The sequence below is a fragment of the Sebastes umbrosus genome, chromosome 6 (assembly GCF_015220745.1).
Source record: "Sebastes umbrosus isolate fSebUmb1 chromosome 6, fSebUmb1.pri, whole genome shotgun sequence".
NCBI classification, from domain to species: Eukaryota; Metazoa; Chordata; class Actinopteri; order Perciformes; family Sebastidae; genus Sebastes; species Sebastes umbrosus.
In genome coordinates this window covers 7354088-7376079 of record NC_051274.1, presented here as the reverse complement: position 1 = coordinate 7376079, position 21992 = coordinate 7354088, and the positions used below count along the sequence as shown (strand labels likewise).

At 40.8% G+C, this 21992-nt stretch overlaps 1 protein-coding gene across 1 annotated transcript; it reads left to right on the top strand.

The window, feature by feature from the left end:
* Positions 1 to 24: 24 nt before the first annotated feature.
* Positions 25 to 21033, top strand: clcn6 (chloride channel 6). The gene is made up of 24 exons (XM_037772305.1): positions 25 to 132; positions 2734 to 2878; positions 4328 to 4387; positions 4514 to 4579; positions 5810 to 5875; positions 5966 to 6032; positions 6330 to 6436; positions 6994 to 7120; positions 7501 to 7568; positions 7699 to 7757; positions 7877 to 8009; positions 8318 to 8431; positions 9647 to 9813; positions 9970 to 10081; positions 10349 to 10478; positions 10886 to 11039; positions 12272 to 12428; positions 12623 to 12729; positions 14254 to 14440; positions 15497 to 15657; positions 16396 to 16552; positions 16634 to 16741; positions 16861 to 16986; positions 18820 to 21033. Exons 2-24 carry the CDS (start codon positions 2804 to 2806, stop codon positions 18898 to 18900), a joined length of 2589 nt encoding a protein of 862 aa, XP_037628233.1. The 5' UTR covers positions 25 to 132; positions 2734 to 2803; the 3' UTR covers positions 18901 to 21033.
* Positions 21034 to 21992: the final 959 nt, after the last annotated feature.

Sequence of the window (21992 nt, the reverse complement as noted above, 5' to 3'; positions counted from 1 at the left end):
TTGCTCAGTGGCGCATGAAGCAAAAAAAAAAGTTCAACTTCCGAGTATAAAAGTACCCGGATCTTCCTCTGCGCTCTCCAGCCCATCCAGCCCCATGTTGTTATGCGGTGCGTGTTTATCCTAGACATTACGGTAAGAACTGACTTCAAAATAAAAGCACCATTCTGATTAACGTGATGGGTCAACCACTCTGTCAATAATGAATAAAAGAATGAATAAACAAACAAATAAATGCATAAATGAAACAAAATGAAGAAATATCAAATACTAAAAAAAAAAAATTACCGCCTGCAAAATGTATTTCAGTGAAAAATGTTATTCCAATTGTCTAAATACTTAGTCAAACTTTTTTGTATTTGTTTTATTTAAGGTTAAAGGCATACATACACATACTTGTAAAGGGACATACAGACAGCAGCAACAACATATAAACAACAAAAAAGCATTAAAAAAAGAAAAGAAAAATAACTTAATCTAGTAATCTATAGTCAAATTTAATATTAAAGAATACATTGCCTCTTCAGATTCCTAAACTTCATGTTTCTACTAAGTGACTAATTTCACTTGGGATTGATCAAATTGATGAAAGGAAACTGTCTATTATCACATGCTAATTTCACTTCAGAATGATAGCAGATCACCTTAGAGTATCACTCTGATAAGATCAGGATATTCTGATGAACAATTAAAAAAATTAAAGCCTTTTAAAATCTCAGAAATTAGCTATCTTCCCTCTCAATTCAGATTAGAATGAAAAGGAAACAGCCCATTATCACAAAGTAATTTCACTTCAGAATAATAGCAGACCACCTCAGAGTGTCACTCAGAGATCAGGATACTCTGAAGTAGAATTTCAAAATTAAAGCCCTTTAAAATGTCATGTATGAGCTCTCTTCCCTTCAAATTCAGATTAGAGTTATGAGGAAATGGCCTAGAGCCACAAACTAATTTCACATGGGATTAATGGAAAACCACTTTAGAGTATCAGGATATTCTGATGTGGAATTTCAAAATTAAAGCCCTCTAATGTCATGTATGAGCTATGTTCCATCTAAATTATGATATTCTGATATGGCACAGCAGGACCATCCACCCATGGGGGTGGATGCATTTGCACACGTGCCATGGCCAAGAAAGCTTCAATACACCGCTCCGCCTCATCCCTCCCCTAGTTGACGCGAGGAGAGGAGGCAAGGAAAGGCATTGAGGAGACATGTTAGCTTAATGAGAAGCACCCCATACTATTCTTTTTTTTTTTTATTATTTGTTATCAAAAATATACATACAACAAGGTACTGCCAATTATCATAACAGTAAGAAAAACATCTTCAGGTTGAGCATGGGCAACAACATATATCAAAGATAACATTCAAAGTAAATACAAATAAAGTAAAACTGGTCAAGGAACAAGTAATAAAAAAATAAATAATAAAATAATAAATAAATGAATAAAAAAGAAAATAGAAAAGAAAAGAAAAGAAACAGGGCTCATCTCAAATTAATTTGTACATATCAAATAAAGAGAATAATTTAACAGCTTTTTTGTCAGTCATAATCGACAAAGATTTGCTGAGCAGTTTTAACTCATTCTTCGTAGTAGTTGGTCCCATGGATGTATTATATATATATATATATATAATGGTATATATGGTCCCCATACTATTCACCTTAAAGGGACTATTTGTAACTTTCAGAAATGCTTGTTAACAGCGACACCTGTCCTGTGGCCGTTAAGTCAACGAAAGTCAGCGTCGGGCTCGCGCTTGCTCGCTCTAAATAGACATGAACGAGCATCGCTCAAAACAGTGAGGCGACACACGTCAGCTAAAACCACAATATCACTCTATATTTCAGCTGCGTGGCAGTAATGTTAGCTGACCAGACGAAGGTCTCTCCATGAATCACCGCTGATCCTAGTGTTGGCTTTTCCTGCCTCAGCCTCCGGGGCTGAAGCAGGAAGAGAAACGTTATCGTCTCCCGACTGCGCCCGCAGGGAGGCACCGGCACCCGGTCGGAGGTGATAACATTACTCGTTGCGGAGCCCCGTCACTTCACAAGACATGGGAAACCTCTGTTGGTCTGGAGGAGCTGCAGCAGTTATTTCTGCACAAACGTCCACTGTACATTCACTAGATATTCTCAGAGCTACTAACTCTCCTGCAGTGTGGAGTGTGGGCGCATGAACGTGAGTTGGAGCGAGAACGTGCGCGTTGTGTGAGTGAAGGCAAGCAGGCAAAAGAGCAGTCTGAACAGCGTAGCTACACGCGAGCACGCATATGCAAGCGCGCATGGGACCCCGAGTTGGTAGATTTATACCTGTAAAAAGTTACAAACAGTCCCTTTAATACATCGATGGTACTTTGGCGACGGCATGACCCGCCCTACTCTGCCTCTGATTGGATTACCGTGATATTCTTACCCTAACCCTAACCAATCTCACGCCTCATGCCTAAACCTAACCAATCAGAACAACAAAGGAAGTGAGTGAGCCAATCAGAGGCAGAGGAGGGCGGGCCATTCTCATGCTGCGTTTACATGTCATGGAAAATATATCTTTTCAAACAATTACGTTATTTTGTTATTATTGTAACAAAACAGTTATGAACATACATTTAAAAATCAAATGTTTTGACACAGCTACAGCATGTACCTCACATTTGATATAAAACATACTGACAGATACTATTAGATAGTAGATTAGTACTACGCACTAAATTTGTTTTTTTTCCCCAGCGATTGTGATCCTTTCAAACATTGACGGTTTTACCATAGGCCGTGAACGCAGCATGACACAACAACGAAGATGGCGTGTTGTGGGAACTGTTTTTGTTGCCAATGTTGCTGCAGAGAAGAAGAGACGCGGACACCCGAGGAACTGGTAAGGAAAGACGTAACAACTGGTCAAAACGGGGATCTCTTGATTATGTTATAATCAGATATGTGTCTCCAGGATCTCTCCTGATCTCTGCTCGCTGCTCTGTTCTGGCTGCTCGCTCCACCCTGCAGCCCACTGACTGCTCTGCTGTCCTGTAGCTTTTGCAAACAAGCCACAATGACATTAAATGCATTCACTATACATAAGCGACACCCAGGCTGAAACAGGCAATCATTCAGGGGGATGTGTGCTGTTTTCCTAATGCTTATGGAAAGCCCTTGGACCAGACTCCGTTTGAGAAATCTCTAAATGTAGGGCTTCCTTTCTTTTAAATAAAGCTACTTAACACTACTTAACACCATTTAGATCTGTTATAGTTTACTGAATCTCTGCTTCAGTTCGGCATGCATGTTACACGCACATTTTGTTTAATACACAAACAACTTCTTAGTTTGATTATACCAAAAGTCACCTTCCATCCTACTCAGTTTAGGCTTTGTAAAGCTGAAGTGCTGCTGAGGAGACTGATTGTTAATATTTACCTGTAGAATAATCCAATGCAAAGTTCTGAACATCCTATCAGATACAAACTGCACAAAGTTACGTTTATTCTCATAAGAAATGTTGTTATTGTTGTTATTCATGTCATATATCATTTTAAAGCTCTTTTTGTGCTCTTTATGTTGGAACTATCCATGTGCATATAAGATTAATATGTTAATGTAATATGTAAGTTAGTTATAAGGGCATTTGGAGTGGCATTCAGAATTTGCCCAATTGCAGCATTAAAGGTCAAAGGTCAAATTATCTTGACCTCAGTGTCATGACAATGTGACTGAAGGATAGATCATAGTCTAAGCTTTACAATGATATATGACTTCATGATATTGTGTGTTGGTTTCCCTCTTTTATACTGGATCTATATGTAAAATGGTGAAAAAAGATGGACAAATTTGAATGATGGAGGGATGAAAAAAGGAGTGATAGCATATAAAAAGCTACCATTGCTGCAATGCTATCATGCATTTTCCAACACTAAGGACATAGACCTTTAAAAAAAATCACTATGAGACTTGGTCCCTCCAAAGTGGCACGACCAACCCCCTGACTCATGGACTATATATCATGTCTTGAAGCTACGAGAGCTTACTCTTTCTGTCAGGTGTTTACATTTGCAAAATAAGTCAACTTTAAATTGACTGAATTCTGGATCCGGCTCTTCTAACCATGAAGCAATAATGGAGATGCACGGTGATAATTAACCTATTATTGCTTAAACTATGTGCAGTCAAGGTGGTAGTCTCTATGTTCTGAATTAATCGGCATTCAGTTAAAGACTTGTAGTTTGTAGCTGGCTTAACTTCTCGTAAACTGTCCCTGCTGTGCTGGAGGTGTCCCTATAGCCCACTCATTGTATTGCATTTACAGTATTCCTCTTTTTTTCCCCTTAAGACAATCCTTGGGGAAATCCTGGATGAAGAAGATGAGATTCTACCCAGGAAAGATTACGAGGTGAGAAACCCATCATTAGGAGATCCATGTTGATGGGTTCATGCTGTCCCTGGTACAGATGAGAGCCAATGGATGTCTGACCCAGGTTGGTAATAGTCACACAGTATTTGTTTTTGCCTTTAACAGAGCTTGGACTATGACCGCTGCATCAGTGAGCCATATGTGGAAGTTCTGGAGGGGATGGACAACAAGGTGAGACAAGTTTAAAAAGTGTCTTTTGTTTGAATCATTGCTCAGATGTGGACATATCTACAGAGCATGCAGGTGGGTTTGATTTGACTGTCTTCACTTTATCAAACCGCCTGCAGGAGAAATCTTATACATAATTTACTTAATCTCACATAACTGTGGAAGATGCATGTTTATTGTTGTTTTGGGCTAGGTTTGATTGAGGATCTAAACAGGGCTTCTGATAATAAGCGGTTTTCTTGGAAGAAGCTACAGAGGCTAGGTGTGCTCTGTAATGTGCTACGGTGTTTCTCTCGCCTTCTTCATGAGTGGAAATTTGTCAGCTGCTAAAGAACAAACTGAGCTCCTCTGGATATTAAACCTGGTGTTCCACAAGGGTTCATTTTAGGGCTATTTTTGTTCTTAATAATAATTTGTCTTGCCTAATGTCAGTCTGGCTTCTAACTTTTGATTTGTGGACATCAGCACTAGTTTCTTTTATTCTTATAGAAAATGTAACTACCAGACTGCTATTCTGAATAATAATGATCTAAATCACATATCTAAATGGCTTAAGTTAAATCGTTCCACTCACTGTTAAGAAAATTAATTTTGCTTGGGCCTAAATCAAAAAACAAAAGTTTAAATGTTTATATAGATAATGTTAAAGAGACACGTTAACATGATTTCTTGGAGTAGTGAAAACTGCTCAGGTACTATATTACTTAAAGCTGCAGTGGGTAGAAATGGCGCAAATATGATTTGCAGGTAATCTGAAAAAACAAATCATGTGCCTCTGTGTCCTCCGGTGCTCCTAATGGCATCTGCAAGATTTCCCAGACCAGAGGAAAACAACCAGTCAGAGCTGATCTGGAGTCTGCTGAGCAGCTGCCGTCTATGAGAGCCAGCTGTCAATCACTCGCGAAGTCCACTGAATCGGTCAAACTAGGCAGCGCTGATCAAATATGAATCAATATTCTGTTACTGTAATAAAGTCTCCCATCACAGGCTTCATTTTCTAAAGCCTGAAAACAGAGCCATGAGGAGGTGCAGAAGTTAGATTGGATAGTTGGATTAGGGTCATGTAACATATAGCAACCCAGAGCTCTGAGTAAACATTTAGAGAAAGAAAAGTCACAGATTTAAAATCTCGAATGAAAAAGAGTCCTTTTTACATTTTAATTTTAATTCTCAATTTGAGATACAGTATATTATGCAAAATGTTTTTGTAAACATTTTTTCATCTGCCAATAGAAAGCCAAAAAGTATGAAGCAGTACGGTGGATCATGATGTTCGCTATCGGAGTCACAGTGGGTCTGGTAGGTGCATTTGGGATAATCTTGGTTTTCTTTGCTGGACTCCAACATATTGCAGATGACCAGGGAGTGATGCCTTCATGTCTCTTTCAGGTGGGCCTGTTTGTGGATTTCTTTGTGCGCCTCTTCAGCAAAATCAAATTCACTCTGGTCGGTGATTGTATCCTTTAGCATGCACATTTCTAAATGTGAAACGGCTGAATTCCATCTCCCGTCAATGTGTGTTCAACGAGCGACAGAAGCTTTTATGAAAATGGATACTCGGTTACAGTGTGTGATGTGCTGTCTACAACAGTAGAGTGTTTGCAAGTTGTCGCTGCTGGTGTTAAGTCATGAAAACGTTGTAATGTTGTGAAAATAACGGTATAATTTGGGGTAAATAAGTCAGAATATTACAAACATTCAACTACAGTAATTCTGTGTTGCTGGTTATTCTACCTTATGTGAACACCTCCAGCTATAGAGAAATGCAGCGAAAGCGGCTGTCTCCCTCTGTCTCTGCTGGAGCTCCTGGCATTCAACATGACCTTTATCTTCATCGCCAGCGTGCTCGTCCTCATCGAGGTAAGACAATTCAAGTTCTTTTCTGATGACTTGTGACTTGGACCTGCAGATTGAACCTGCCGATCAGTGTTCCTTCCTGAAACCCTGAAAAAGTTAAAGTTAAAAAAAGCTCCTCACGACTTCAAGAAGAAGCATATTTGTTACAATTAAATTCTAGCATGAGAACTAGCCACTGATGAGAAACATCCCCACATAAATGAATAATGAGTCAAACACAAACAGGCAAGGTCTGAAATCAACTGTTTTCACTTGCTGCCACTGTGGCAGGCAAGTTTTATTTTTTGTCTGCTACTCAGAAATTTGATCTGCCACTTTTGAAATCTATGCGCTATGACGCAATGTATGCCGTTGCATCATATAGTTACACTAAATATAGTTACACTATAGTATGTGCAGTTTATTATCATCACTTTACAGGATTTCTGAGTTTTAAAGCCTTACAGTGTTTCACCCCATTCTACCTGGTATCAATAGATTGTGATATGTTGTTTCATTTTGCGATACTAGAGAATACACTAACCTGTAGAACATGCTATGTTTTGGTGTCCTGTATCCAGCCAGTAGCTGCAGGTTCGGGGATCCCAGAAATCAAAAGTTACTTGAACGGAGTGAAGATTCCAGGAATCGTCCGGCTGAGAACTTTCCTCTGCAAAGCTGCTGGAGTCCTGTTCAGTGTGGCTGGAGGTAAAGTTGGAGTACAATACTAAATGTGTACAAGAAAAAAATGGTTTTGATTGAAGTGGCTGACCACTGATGTTATTACCCCAAATCACACTATGTCTAATTAAACTTTGTGCACCAATGCTATCAATGATGAGGTTACACAAATATCTGCTGTTTTGTGAAACTTAAACACATAAAATAATGAAATGATACTATATGGAAGGTCACCATGTCAGCTGTCACCTTCAGCTAACACAGGAGTAAAGTGTCATTTATCAGGATATGATGTCGAAGAGGAAATACATGTACAGTGACTCATCATTTATGTATGGGTGATGAGTCCGTATCGGTGATGAGCAGGTGGATGGACAGTGCCTCTGACTCAGCGTGTGTCCACTCAGGTCTGTTTGTGGGGAAAGAAGGTCCAATGATACACAGTGGAGCCATTGTGGGAGCCGGCCTTCCTCAGGTACACTGCCACACATCCTAATGCACTTTATTTTGTAAAAATGATAGACTGTTAAACGGTCCAGCCACTGATGCATTTGACACGTATCATGGCCAAAGTGTGCTCATCAGATGTTTTTTCCCTCTATCAGTTTCAGAGCATCACTTTCAAGAGGATCAAAATAGATTTCCCCTACTTCCGCAGTGACAGGTATGGTCTGCGCTACACACTCTTATGAACGAAACGCTGTTCGCTGCAACCCTGGAAGTCAAAACACGGGGCAAATATTGTCAAGCCTAGCTCATCGTGTTGTCTTTACTGTTTTTCAGGGACAAGCGAGACTTTGTATCAGCGGGTGCTGCTGCCGGAGTAGCTGCTGCCTTTGGTGCTCCTATAGGGGGCACGCTCTTCAGTCTGGAGGAGGGCTCCTCTTTCTGGAACCAGGCCCTCACTTGGAAAGTGGTACGTCACCTTATGCAGTGAACACCAAGAGGGTCGAAACATTTGTGTTTTTTCTGCTGACTTGTATTTAGCCACATTGGCGGCGTAGGTTGGTGCAAGTGTTACTAAATAAGTACTGAATGCTGAGACTAAAGGTCAATATCAAGAACTGTGAACAGCCATCAGTGGATGTCACGCAAACATAAAGAAAAGGATATTTTCTCTGAAATATCCACCCTCTGCCTCAGTCTGTCAGCGATGCAGTTATACATACACAAGCATGACTCATTGTTTCCCTTACTCAGCTCTTCTGTTTCGTTCTGTTTCAGCTCTTCTGTTCCATGTCGGCCACTTTCACTCTCAACTTCTTCCGTTCTGGGATTAACTTCAACAAGTGGGGCTCCTTCCAGCTGCCTGGTCTGCTCAACTTTGGAGAGTTCAAGGTAAAGAGTCCATCACTGAAGTTGTCTCTTCATTTGATACAAAATGTGTCTAAATCAGGGATCTCCAGCCTTTCATGCCTCCGCGACGGCGACATCCGTGGCCGGAGGCAATATGTTTTCCGGTTGTCTGTAAGTCCCTCCGTACCATTCTCGTGAACGCGATATCTCAGGAACGCCTTGAGCGAATTTCTTCAAATTTGGCAGAGACGTCCACTTCAACCAGTCAAGGATGGACTGGGTAGAATTTGGTGGTCAAAGGTAAAGGTGACTGTGACCTCACAACTTTCCCATTCTCATGAAAGCGACATCTCAGGAACGACTAGAAGGAATTGTATGACATCTGGCACAAACATCCACTTGGACTAGGATGAACTCACAAAACACGTTTATGGCCATAGCTCAAGAATTCATATGCCAATTATGACAATTTCACATGAATGTCTAATAGGATAGAATTATGAAGTGAAGACATTTGGGAGAGACATGGATGTAAACTGCAACTTGACTGGTTGGCAGATATGATTATCACTGATCCTAAAATCCCTCACCAAAACCACTCACAGCCTCTGCCTCACAGTTCCACTCTGTCTCTTTACCCACACATCCGCGACCATTGAGTCATTTTCGACAGCAATCTCTTTTTCGAACACCACGCTAACCTCACTATACTATATTGTCGATCCAAAATAAAGACGAATTCAGCAACTGCATGGCTTATTTCTCGCATAAAATGTTTTCAGAAACAAATTCCGGTGAACTATTTTCGTGATAAAAATGAAGACATTTTGCCAGGTTGTTTCTGGTTTGAAAGCTGGGAGCAGCCGCCCACGAGGGAAAGCGTTCATCCAAACAGGTGCCGAGTGCCTTGTGTCTAGTGGCAGCCCATCAAGCGTCCAATGCTGGGAAGCGAGGCGAACCCCTCACGATAAAAAACGCCCCTGTGGACACGTACCAACAGACTCTAGCTGCCCACTCCATCTTGATCTCTGTCCTCAAACACGTCCGTGACTCACCTATTTAGAACTGCTTTAAATGTTTGATTTAATGACCTGTATTACCTGTTGCCTTTTAGAGTGTTTTAGCTCTCCAGGATCTTTTATTTTCTTGAAAACACCAAATAAAATGTATTATTATTATTCATTGTCAGCCTGATATAACATATCAGCACAGTAATCAGTATCAGTTTAATTCATTGCAAAACCCCCTGCTCATCAGTGTCCAGATGGAGATAAGAACTGCCACCTGTGGACAGTAGTGGACCTGGCCTTCTTTGTCCTGATGGGGGTGGTGGGTGGCCTGCTGGGGGCGCTCTTCAACTGCATGAACAAGAGCCTGTCCAAGTACCGCATAAAACACATCCACCCCAAGGCCAAGTTCATCAGGTGATTGCTACAAAACCGCTCATCTTCACGTAGCGCATCACGCCTGTCAATTAAAGATAGGAGAAGTTGTGCTTTTGAAAGCAAATATTTGAAAATGTGACGCTAATTTACTTTCAAGCTTGCAATTACAGATGTTGATCTGATGCACTTTTCCAGAGTTCTAGAGAGTCTGCTGGTTGCCATGGTGACAACAGTGGTGATATTTGCAGCTTCCATACTGTTGGGCGAATGTCGTGACCTGTCCTCCCACCCAAACCATAACACCACGGTAAGTATCCGCTCTTTCCTCCATCGTTACAGTGCTGAACACAAGCGCCAGTCCACTTTTACATGGTCAACTGGGGAATACTCACAGAACAGAAGCTAAAGATGCTCTAACTTTAGTTTCACTGGGACTTTTAGCCTGTATGACAGTAAAGTTGGTATGAAATTACATTCCATGTGGTATTAAGTTGGTCTTCTCACCAGACACTTCTACACATTCTATACATTATGTATTTATTATCTCATATTAAGTTGTGAGGTCTGTTTCCAGGTGTCTGGCAGTGAGGACATCAACTCAACCATTCGCCAGTTCTTCTGCACCAACAAGACCTACAATGACATGGCCACGCTGTTCTTCAACCCACAAGAGGCTGCCATCCACCAGCTCTTCCACCAGGATGGTGAGATGAGCCACACACACACATTCAGAACTCTTGTTAGTTCAATCGTATCATTTTCAAATCCCCCCCTTGAAGTTCCTGCCTGGGGTAATGGAAAATGATTACAGATAATGGAAAATGAGTGGGTTGTAAAAGTGCATATTTTGTGAAATTGTGAAACCTGTTAAATATACAAATTTAATGGATTTAATAAATAATAGAAATTGAATATGCAACATTACTCATCTTTCCATGGTCTCATGCTGCCATCTGTTCTAGTGCTCTCTCTGAGTGTAGGTTCGAAAAGGGCAGTAAGAAAACAGCATGAGACCATAGAATTGTCCTAAAATGTTGTCAGTTTCAGGTGATATACAGTATATATTACTCACTGGTCATAATGAACACCTGCCTCCTGCTCTTCCCATCAGGTACCTTCAGCCCTGTGACTCTGTCAGTGTTCTTCCTGCTCTACTTCCTGTTGGCCTGCTGGACCTACGGCCTGTCTGTACCCAGCGGCCTCTTTGTCCCCTCACTGCTCTGTGGGGCGGCTTTTGGACGTCTGGTGGCCAACATCCTCAAAGTGTAAGAACCATGTTCTCTTAAAGTTCTAATGACCAAAGTTTGGCTTCCCTCCCTTTCCCAATGGCTATGAAATATCACAAATCTCAAAATGAGTCAGAATTATATTCAATATAGCAAATCACAAATGACCTGTGTCGGGACTCCCTAAAAAAAACGTGGTATTTCACCCAGGGGCGGTGCCTGACGTCCTGCATCACACAGAGTGTTGTGTGCCCGATGCACGTTGTCATCGGCTTGCATTGGGTTGTCTTGTCAGTTTTTGGATAAGCTAGCAAAACCGTAACCCCAAAACTTGTTTATTAACCTAAACTTTGCCTTAATTCCAAGATTAAACTGACAGGAGACCTCATGCCTAATTGTAGCTTCAAACCAAGATGATTGCGATTGGCCGACCATCGGCCGTCGGACAGTTTGGAGCCGTCGGTGAGCGTCTGTCGGCCTAGTTTTTGCGGGGTGTCCCGCACCATCGGCTCTAGTCTGCCCGAGGTTTTTCGGCCGATTCAGCATGTTGAGTCGGCGGCGGAGCTCATCATCGCTCTGATTGGCTGTTCAGCTTAAGCGAATCAGTGCACGAGAAGAGAAACAGAAGTGAGGAAAGCAAGTGAACGAGTAAACTGCGAGGGAGGGGGTCTATCTGCAGTCTGGCAGGCTACACGACACACCCACTTTACTATAAGACACGCCCCCTGAGATAATTTACAGGATTAAAGTACTTATTTGAACCCAAATCATGATCTTTTCCTAAACCTAACCCAAGTGGTTTTGGTGCCTAAACCTGACCAAACTGCGACCACTTTGAGGGCGTATCCTGTCGTACTGTGCAGATAGGCTCACTTACTGCAGACAACAAGCCAAGCAATCGGCCCGTTCCGAACGAACACGTGCTCATGAAAAATGAGAAGAACAATGAAAACCCCAAATCACTAAAGGAAGACACATAATGTGTCAGAGCCTGGTAACATCCCTGCTGGTCGTGCAGGTCCACAGCCCATATGGTGGAATCTGCTGACTGGACGATTTTCCTTCTTTGTTTCACTTCCTCTGCTGTCACATGCAGGCTTTGAGCCACTCTCACTGCTTACTGTGGGAGACAGTCTGTTGGCTCAAGTCTTTACACTTTACCACACATATTCTCACTGTACATTCCCCCCCCTCTGCTCTTTCTCATCACACATTGATTCCCTACTGACTGGAGTGATAATGCTTCTTACTGTGTGTCTGTCCTCTGTTAGGAAACTGGAAATGGACATCTACTCGGGGACCTTTGCTCTCATTGGAGCTGCCGCTTTCCTCGGAGGCGTGGTCAGAATGACGATCAGTCTGACTGTCATCCTCATTGAATCCACCAATGAAATCACATACGGGCTGCCAATCATGATCACTCTAATGGTACACTGTCATGTTCTATCAACCAATGTGATTTAATGAATATGATTTCAAGCCCCTGAATGAAATGATTTCATGTTAGTCACATCAGTTTTGGTTAAGTGAAGAGATGTGTTGCTAAGTTCAGTAGTGTGTTTGATACAGTAGTGTATTTCCTGTTGGGTTCATGTGCTAAATGGTTTTGTGTTGATTTCCAGGTGGCGAAGTGGACTGGAGATTTCTTCAACAAGGGCATCTATGACATCCACATCCAGCTGAAAGGAGTGCCACTGCTGGAGTGGGAGACTGAGATTGAAATGGACAAGTAAGATTTGTAGTTTAACAAAGAACAAGACTAAATGCTGAAGGCATCTGGAGGCAGCAGGTTTCTGTTTCCACCTGCGCTCTTTAATTGGAGTGATGATGTCACTGTCAAACCACAGTTAAAGTTAAGACTGTTGGAATGTTGAAGACTAAGGGCGTTTTTATATTAGGTACGATTGAGCCGTACCGTGCCCCCCCTCCCCAGTCCCCCGCCGCTCAGCTTTCACATTAGTAATGTTGTTCCGTACCCGAGCACACTTGCGTCATCATCCACGTGTATTTGTTTATGTTGAGATCAGCTGTTCTAGTGGCGGAGCATCGTAAAACACTTCATTCAATGTTGACAGAAACAAAATAAACTCACCAAAACCGTCGTCCTTAGTCTTTCCAACAATCACCAACTGGTTTGGTTGAAATAAACCGTTATTTCACCGTGTTTGTTGTGAAAACATGCCGTGCCCAAGTACGGTATGGAGCGTTCACACTAATCAAACAAACTGGACTTTGGGGACAAGTGTACTCATGAAAGCACCCTAACACACTGAAAAGAGTTCAAGGTCAATTCAACTTTCTCTCTTCACTATTAACTCCCTCAGAGCCATCCGTTTCTGCCAATACTCTCCCCCGGTGTCTCCATCCAAAAGCAGCAGGTTACCGGGGGCAACGACTGAGAACGCCATGTTCTTTTTACCATGTTTACCAAACTAGCACATTTTTAGTTACATTATAGGTAGACATGAGGCTGTGATGGTCAACATGTTGTGAAACTCTTGTTTTCTCCAAGTTTGACATTGGGTATCAGCTATGAACAGCTTCAGGTCAAGAGTTTCCCCTTTTTAAGACCCATACTGTGTGAATTCTTCTTTTTTTTTTTAAACTTATTTTTATTTCCTTTCAATAGGTACAGTCGTACAGCACAATCACATGTATTGACATGACACAACAGGGTCATAAATGTCCTTAGGAGGCAGTCCGTGAGCTTCGGTATCCCCACAATGTCCATACATTGTTCCATTAAGTAGGAATGAGTAATATCTTTCGTCCATAGGCCCAGAGAATACAGAAATGTTCAGGGAGGAAAAATAACATGTTTATTTATACTTATATTAGGAGAAAAGAGAAGATAGGTATAGAAAAATAATTGAAAAATAATAAATAAATAGATAAATAAAAAAATGAATAACAAATGAGAGATAAAGTTAGAAAATAGATATAAAAGAATAAAAAAAATAGAATAGGAATAATAATAAACAAAAATAAATAAAAAATAAATAGAGAAAAATAAATAGGGAAAATAAAGAAAATTATAATAAATAAATTAAATTAAATTAAAGAGAAACAAAGGAAATAGTGATAATAAATCACAAGGAAAAAGAAATAAATAAATACCAACAAAATGAATAGAAGAATAAAAAATAAAAATCCCCAAGTTGTTACATATTAATTATATACTGTGTGAATTCTAGCAGTTCTCATCATGTGTGTTCATAGTCTCTCTGTGTTTAATTTCCCTCATCTTATCAAGGCTGACAGCCAGTGATATCATGGAGCCCAACTTGACCTATGTGTACCCCCACACCCGGGTCCAGTCTCTAGTCAGCATCCTGCGCACCACTGTCTACCACGCCTTCCCCGTGGTCACTGAAAACCGGCAGAACGAACGGGACTTCATGAAGGGCAACATCCTGGTCAGCAACAACATCCGCTTCAAGGTATGTACTGTGCCATTTAACATTTTTAGCCGTTAAAGCCCAACTTCACATCCAGAGGGAGTTGGATAAAGAGAGGAGAGGTTGAGTGTCCCGCCCGAGGACATTTCAGCAGACAGGAATGACCTTGTGGATTTGAAACATCTCTTTAATGATGCTGCCACCCTTGCAGCAATGTACACTGTACGGCTAAAGCATGAAAATAACATTTCTGCCCGTGTGCGTTCTAGCTATTATCACATTTTATTTCAATCTTCTGTTTTGTTCCAATCCTTTTCTCCTCTTCGTATTTTTATGCCTCCGCGCCGGTGACAGCTGTGGCCGGAGGCATTATGTTTTACAAGTTCTCTGTCCATCTGTCTCTGGACCATTCTTGGGAGAACAATATGTCAGGAATACCTGGAGATAATTTCTTCAAACATGGCTACCTGGACTCAAGGATGAACTAATTAGATTTTGGTGGTCAAAGGTCACTGTGGCCTCACAAAACACGATTTTGGCCATAAGAATTCATATGCTCTTCTAGAGAGACAATAACTCTGCCTCTGTCCTCTCCTCAGTTTAGCATTAGCCTCAATACTGCAATTCAATAACATTTTAAAGTGTAACTTACTTTGTCAGTAAGGAACGGCACATTAAACTGCCGAATTTGAAGATTTTTCCCTACAAGTTTAAGAGTGAGAAGCTAAGTTAGGCAATATGATAATATATATGACTATAGAAATGTGTCAGCTCTGATAGATACAAAGTGTCTATCCCTTTAAAGGATAAGTCTGGTGATATTCTATATTTTTTTTATAATCAACAAATCTCGTAATAAAACAAAACAGTGAACGTATCTACTAACAAGTATTAGGTGTGCATCACTGTCAGAGCATTTGATTTATTGATTGCTGTTGGGATGTAAAAAGAATTTCAACAAATATGACAAAAGCTGTTTTTTGAAGAACATTACCAACCCCAGCTTTAAGTGCATATTAAAAATAGCCTTTTGCATTTCTCTCATAATATTTGAATGTGCCGAAGCACCAAACGGATTTTTGTCTTTCTCGCATTTAGAAATCCAGCGTTTTGTCCCGTTCGGGGGAACAGCGGCGGCGCTGCCAGTCTATGAAGTCGTACCCATCCAGCGAACTGAGGAATGTCTGTGACGAACACAACGCCGCGGTAGAGCCCGCAGAGGAAGGAGAGGACCTGCTGCAGCAGATGTTAGAGAGGAGGTAGGTCAGACACACAGTGCTACACCAGTAGAGTGTTATACACAAGATCACACTGAAATTCAAAGTGACTTTGCGCTTAAGATTATTGTCGTCACAGTATGGAATATTTAAAATAAATAAAAACAAATCAAACATAGAAATAAAACACATTTTATGTATGCATTCACTGAGTCAGAATTCAATGAAAACATTTGCTAAAAGGACAAATTATTTAGCCTTATGTCTTTAATAACTGATTTTTGTTTTTCATGGTGAAGCTATTTTCCAATCTACATTCAAATCAAATTACAACACAGCAAACAAAGTGAAGAAGTGTTTTAATGGTGTCCAGCAGGGAGCAGCATAGACCTCTAAAAACATGCATTCAGTTATTAAAGGTAAAAAGCGAAGTAAATATTATTTAACATGTGTTTTTTCATTTAATTATGACTCAGTAAATGCAAACATAACAAGGACATACTGTACATGTGCAGTGTGTAGTTTGACTTCTTTTTTATTTATTTAGGCATTTTAAATCTTCCATACTTCAACAATAGAACAATAATCTAAATATGTGATATGTAACATTATAATGAATTGTATTATAGAAGTTAATACTATATCAAGCTGACTATGGGCATTGTTTTGTGAGGGGAATTTTTAAACATGAGGGAGTGCTGGGAAATTCTGGCTTCCGTCAGAGTCATAGTAGTGAAACAGCCCTCCTGTAATTGTTGTATTGTTGCTGTCCCAATGCAGACATGCTCCCTACCCCAACCTGTACCCGGATCAGTCTCCTAGTGAGGAGTGGACCATGGAAGAGCGCTTCAGACCGCTCACCTTCCACGGCCTCATCCTGCGCTCCCAGCTGGTCAACCTGCTCATCAGAGGGGTCTGCTACGCAGAAAACCAGTCGGTCAGTCTCTCACTCACTCACTCACTCACACACGTATATGTAAGGGTCATTGTTGTGACAGATTTTTTTATATGCATCAAGAGCGCCACTCAGCCCAGATTGTCCTACGCCGAGATGACTGAAGATTACCCACGTTACCCTGACATCCACGACTTGGACCTCGCCCTGCTCAACCCCCGCATGATAGTGGTACGACCAATTTGAACACTGAGTTAGAAGAGCACTTTTCATAGTGGAATAGAAACAGAGATTTTCTTTTATATTTAAATGAAAATTCACTAAAAAGATGATGTTCCCTGTGCTCCCAGGATGTCACCCCCTACATGAACCCGTGTCCCTACACAGTGTCGCCCAACACCCACATCTCCCAGGTGTTCAACCTGTTCAGGACCATGGGCCTGCGACACTTACCGGTGGTCAACGCTGTCGGAGAAGTAAGTAGTCATCCAAAAGAGTTGTTCTATTCCAAAATGATAAAGGTTTTAGTTCCTCCAGTGTGGGCTTTTAAAGGGGACATATCATGCTTATTTTCAGGGTCATACTTATATATCTCCTAGAACATGTTTAAATGCTTTAATGTTCAAAAGACACATTATTTTTCTAATGCTGTGTGTCTGAATATACCTGTATTCACCCTCTGTCTGAAACGCTCTGTTTTAGCGCCCCTCCCGAAAAAGCCCAGTCTGCTCTGATTGGTAGTTCTCAAGCTGTGGGTTGAGATACTCAGATGGGGGAGGTGGTATATTCTAACGAGCCTGCATGTGACATAGGAAGGGGAGCTAAATCTGATCTGAATGGCTTGTTGAATCACATGTTTTCTGATCTAGACAGCCCACAAAAAACCTGACTGGGTTGTCTTATTTCACAGTTTGTGGGTTGGTATAAAAACTACAGATACCCAAATGTCTGTGCACAGTGGGGCTGAAACGATTCCTCGAGTAACTCGAGTAATTCGATCACTAAAATAAAGCATCGGAGCTTCGTTTAATCCCCTCCGGATTTGCCTATTGCCGCCGGACAGCACGCACCCCAGAGAGAGAATTGGCAGAGCGAGGGAGAGGGCGAGTGTGTGAAAGAGAGACAATCGCTCTTACTTTTACAGTCAATGGAACGCACTCATTTCTGGCAAAAGAATGCCATGATTGTTGACAGATGTCCTTCGATTGGTAATAGTGGAGAGCAGCAATGGTTGAGCGCGCTATAGAGTGAATGAAGAGAGGGAGCGCCGTTAGTGGGAATAAATCAGTGAATCAGAGAAATAAAATGTTATGTTTTACGTTCTAAAACACAAATACACATGACCATAATCCTGCGGGAAGGTGCCGGAAAGGGCTGATGGGTTTACATTATAGTTAACGCCCGGTGCGTTTCGCCCTGTGATGAGAACGGGCTGAACAACCCCTTCTCCATCAATATATGGCCGCTTTGTATCTGACAGAGCTAAAGGGGGACTTGCGCCTCGGTATGAGACACCAAAGGGAGTGACAAAGCGGTGGTATATGACCACCTGAACAGGCTGCACAACCTGTGCGCTGTTATTGGCTGGGGGTAACACCCCCACGTGGAACCAAAAGGCTGTTTACAGATGCACAGAAGAGGCCCGAACACCGTAAAATAATAAGAAAAGAGAAAATACAGGCAGAGTGCTGCAGGCTCTCTGTAGATACAGACACCTCCACACACTTCTAGTGGGTCCTAAGTGATGATTGAGAGGCATTATTCTTTGTATCAGTCCATACATTGTTTTTTTTTTAGGAAATTTTGCATGCATATTATAGCTTTTAAAACAGTTTGAATTTATTTGTTTGCATTTCAGAAAATGTTTTATTAAAACCCAGAATGTAATAGGGCACTTAAATGCACTAAATGGGTTAAGTTTTTACAGATAATATTATTGTATGAAATTTAAGCAATACAATTGTAGATTTTTCTAAAAAGGAAACATTTTAAGAGATTTAAGATATCTCTTTTGTATGTTTACTATTGCTCCTTAATAAAGCAATATATTTTTTTTATCCAATTACTCGATTAATATTTGGAATAATCTTTAGAATACTCGATTACAATAATAATCGATTGCTGCCGCCCTAGTGCACAAGCACTGAAAAAGTGAGTTTTTCATGATATGTCCCCTTTCAGTCAATGTTTTGATCATGACCCACGAGGAAAAACCCCAAATAAAAATTGTTGTTATGTGTCAGTCCAGCATACAGCAGCTTAAGTTGTGTCTGGCCAAACTCTTGTTTATTATCTGCCATCTCTTTCAGATTGTCGGAATAATCACAAGACATAATTTAACCCACGAGTTCCTTGTGGCCAAACTGCGGCAGCACTGCATGACTATTTGAGTCACTATCTGGACGTTCTGCCTTCCCTCCAACCCAGACTCTGTTCAGCCTGGTCCTGGTCATGGTCCTGGTCCTAGTCCTGAGCCTTTGTCTCTATCCATTCCTAATAGCATGCACACATTCTCTGTGGTACAATAGGGAAACACAGTTCTCCGGTAAGTGAAACCGTTCAGTTGTATTTCACTCAAGTCTTGAGGAATTGTCAGCCCTCCTCCAGCATAGCCTCGGATCCGCTGGCTTCAATGGCGGTACTGGACTCATATACTAAGTGTACTGTCATAAAGCCATATTTGACTTAACCATGTTGATCTGTATAGAAAAAAGTTTTACATGTCACAAATATCCCCCCCAAATGACCCATATTGACGGCTGATAATTCATGAACACTTGCTGTGCATTCAGACTGTGAGCAACAGGTCCGACTTGCTCTCTTCTGACACAACAACATTAAACCATCTGATAGCATTAAGCTTGAAACATTACTACAGTGTTATATCTCAGTGGTTTTCAAACATTTCTTCCGCCATGCGCTCCTTTCAGAGCTCCCCACCCATGCATCAACTAATTTAGTTTTTAATCAATCAACCGTTTAAATAGTGACATAGTTGAGGAAACTGATAATAAAACGCGTTTCTTTCTTTTTTAAAATCAGTTGAGCAAGATAGCCTCGCTAGCAGCAGCACACTCTAGTTTCTTGATTGTCCCAACATGAATCATATTGTTCACAAGTTCCGCTCCCCGTTTTTCACCCTGGTCATCCACACGGATAAAGATAAAACTTGAAGACAACTGGAAAGATGCCTTCAGTGATGAGCTCGCTGTTTCTGCTGGTTGGAGACACGATCGACAGATCAGAGCTTTGGAAGTGGAAGCAATGTAAAGATGCATTTCAGTTTCAACACAATAAATGTAAAAATCTTAGAAGAAGATAAGACTGTCTGCTGCATCTGTGTCTTTGAGTGAAGACATAAAGCTCCAGTGGCTTGTTGATGGTGTTACTCACCGTTTGAAGGCAATCTACCAAAATGAAAAGGTTTTCCTTTGCTACCTTCAGGACCGAATCTTTCTTTTGACCTTTTCATTATGCTTTATGTTGTTGTCACTGTAGCACTTTTAATTTTTGATTGTTGTCTGTACATTTTTATTTACTGTGTAAGTAACTGGAATATATATTATGCACTAAAGCAGGCCTGACATCCCCTCACAGCCTGCGACTGAACTAGACCTCAGTAGTTCTTGGTATATTTTGCTCAGTGACCATTTCAGGTGTCGTACGTACATGTAACCACTCTAACCACAGTAAAATACATTAGGATTGTTTTGCACTCATGTTCAGTAGTAATATTTCATTCAGTTAGTTCAGACTGTATGTTTTACAGTTTCGGTTAAGTTGACCAAGGTTTTGTTATGTAATAGGGCATTCCCCGTTTTAATTAAAACCAATGTGTAAAATATTTAATGTTAGTTCTGGTCCATTGTCTTAGTACATTATTTCATTGCCCTAAAAGGGACTAAAAATGTGAGTCGGAGCAAAGGAAAGTAAAAAGAAGTGTACCTTAATTGATGGACATGAAGTCCACTGTATGTCGGGTTGATCACGATGGCACATATATGTACGTCAAACATTCCTTATTTGTTTCTTGTCTCTGCTTTATGATTTATTTAAGAGATTATTTTTTATACAATTTAAGTTTTATGATTTGCTGCCTGTGCTGTGAACGATTCAATGTCATATAATTGCATTCCTAAATGGACCAAGGCTGTCCTGGATAATAGTGTTTATAGTCTAGGCATTGCTCACTTGTTATTTTAAAATGATGATGATATTTTTATGTTATGCATTCTAAATACTACATATGGCATGGCTGGTGGTGTGCAGAATATGAGATTGAGAGAAACAGTGGACAGCACATGTCCCTCTGTGAAGCCAGACCTGAAAGACTTTGTTTCATAAGACTTCTGTGGAGATATTAGACAGCGTCCTGTGCTTGTTTAGGAATTTGTAGTTTCTACAAATGTAGAGAACTGGCACATGGCGACAAAGCTGCAGCCATGGAACAAAAAAGCAGAGAGACCTCTGTTTTGTGCCTTTACTATTGTTCAAATAAAGGTCCTTCTGTTTTGTCAAACATACAAAGTGTGTCTTCGTGTTTTTTTTATGTAAAAAAACAAACAAACAGTATTAGAATCCTCGTATACATACAGGTACATACATGTAACTACCAACCTTGTGGGTACAGGACGACCCGCTCTACCCACTGAGCTACGTACAGCTGCCTCCAAGACATAGATGAGGCTGCACACACTAATGCTACGTAGGTTTTGAGTATGTACAGTAGTGCTAAAAGGATTAGTTGATTAACTGATTTGTCGATCGACAGAAAAATAAAGAACAATTTTGTCAGTCGATTAAATAATCAGCAGATTAATCAAGATAATCACAATTATTGTTAGTTGCAGTGTTCTCTGCAACTAACTAACCAGTGTTGAGTGTTCACACACTAATTGGAAAAGGGACAAATTATAGTATACTAAAACTGAACAGTAAGCACATTAAATCTGGTTGATATTTATGTGTGCTGTTGATGGACATTATTCTCCCACAATGCAAAGCACAAAGGAAATGGTGGAAACAGTTGTAAAAAAAATGCACAGCACCAGAAAGATCTTTGTACGCCAAAATAAGTAGTCTAAACAAAGACATTTAGTTTTCTCATTGTGTGGTTCCATTGGTTGTGACATGCAACGTAGCACATGTATTGTATAATTTCAGTAAAAAGTGGTAAAGTATGTTGGTTTTTAGTCATGCTAGCAGCATGGCTCTAGGGATGGAAATGTCAGTTGATCGGTCCTCCACTTTGGTGCAGACTGAAATATCTCACCAACTATTAGATGGATTATCATGAAATTTGTTTCCAGATATCCACGGTCCCTAGACGATGGATCCTACTTACTTTGTGCGCACGTGTGACTCCAACACAGGCGTGTGTGCGTATGTCTCTGCCACTGCACGTGCACATGTGACTCTTAAATCTGCAGTAGGCTACGCAGAATATTTTGGGCATCATAGAGTGCTGCTGGAATGAGTCCTA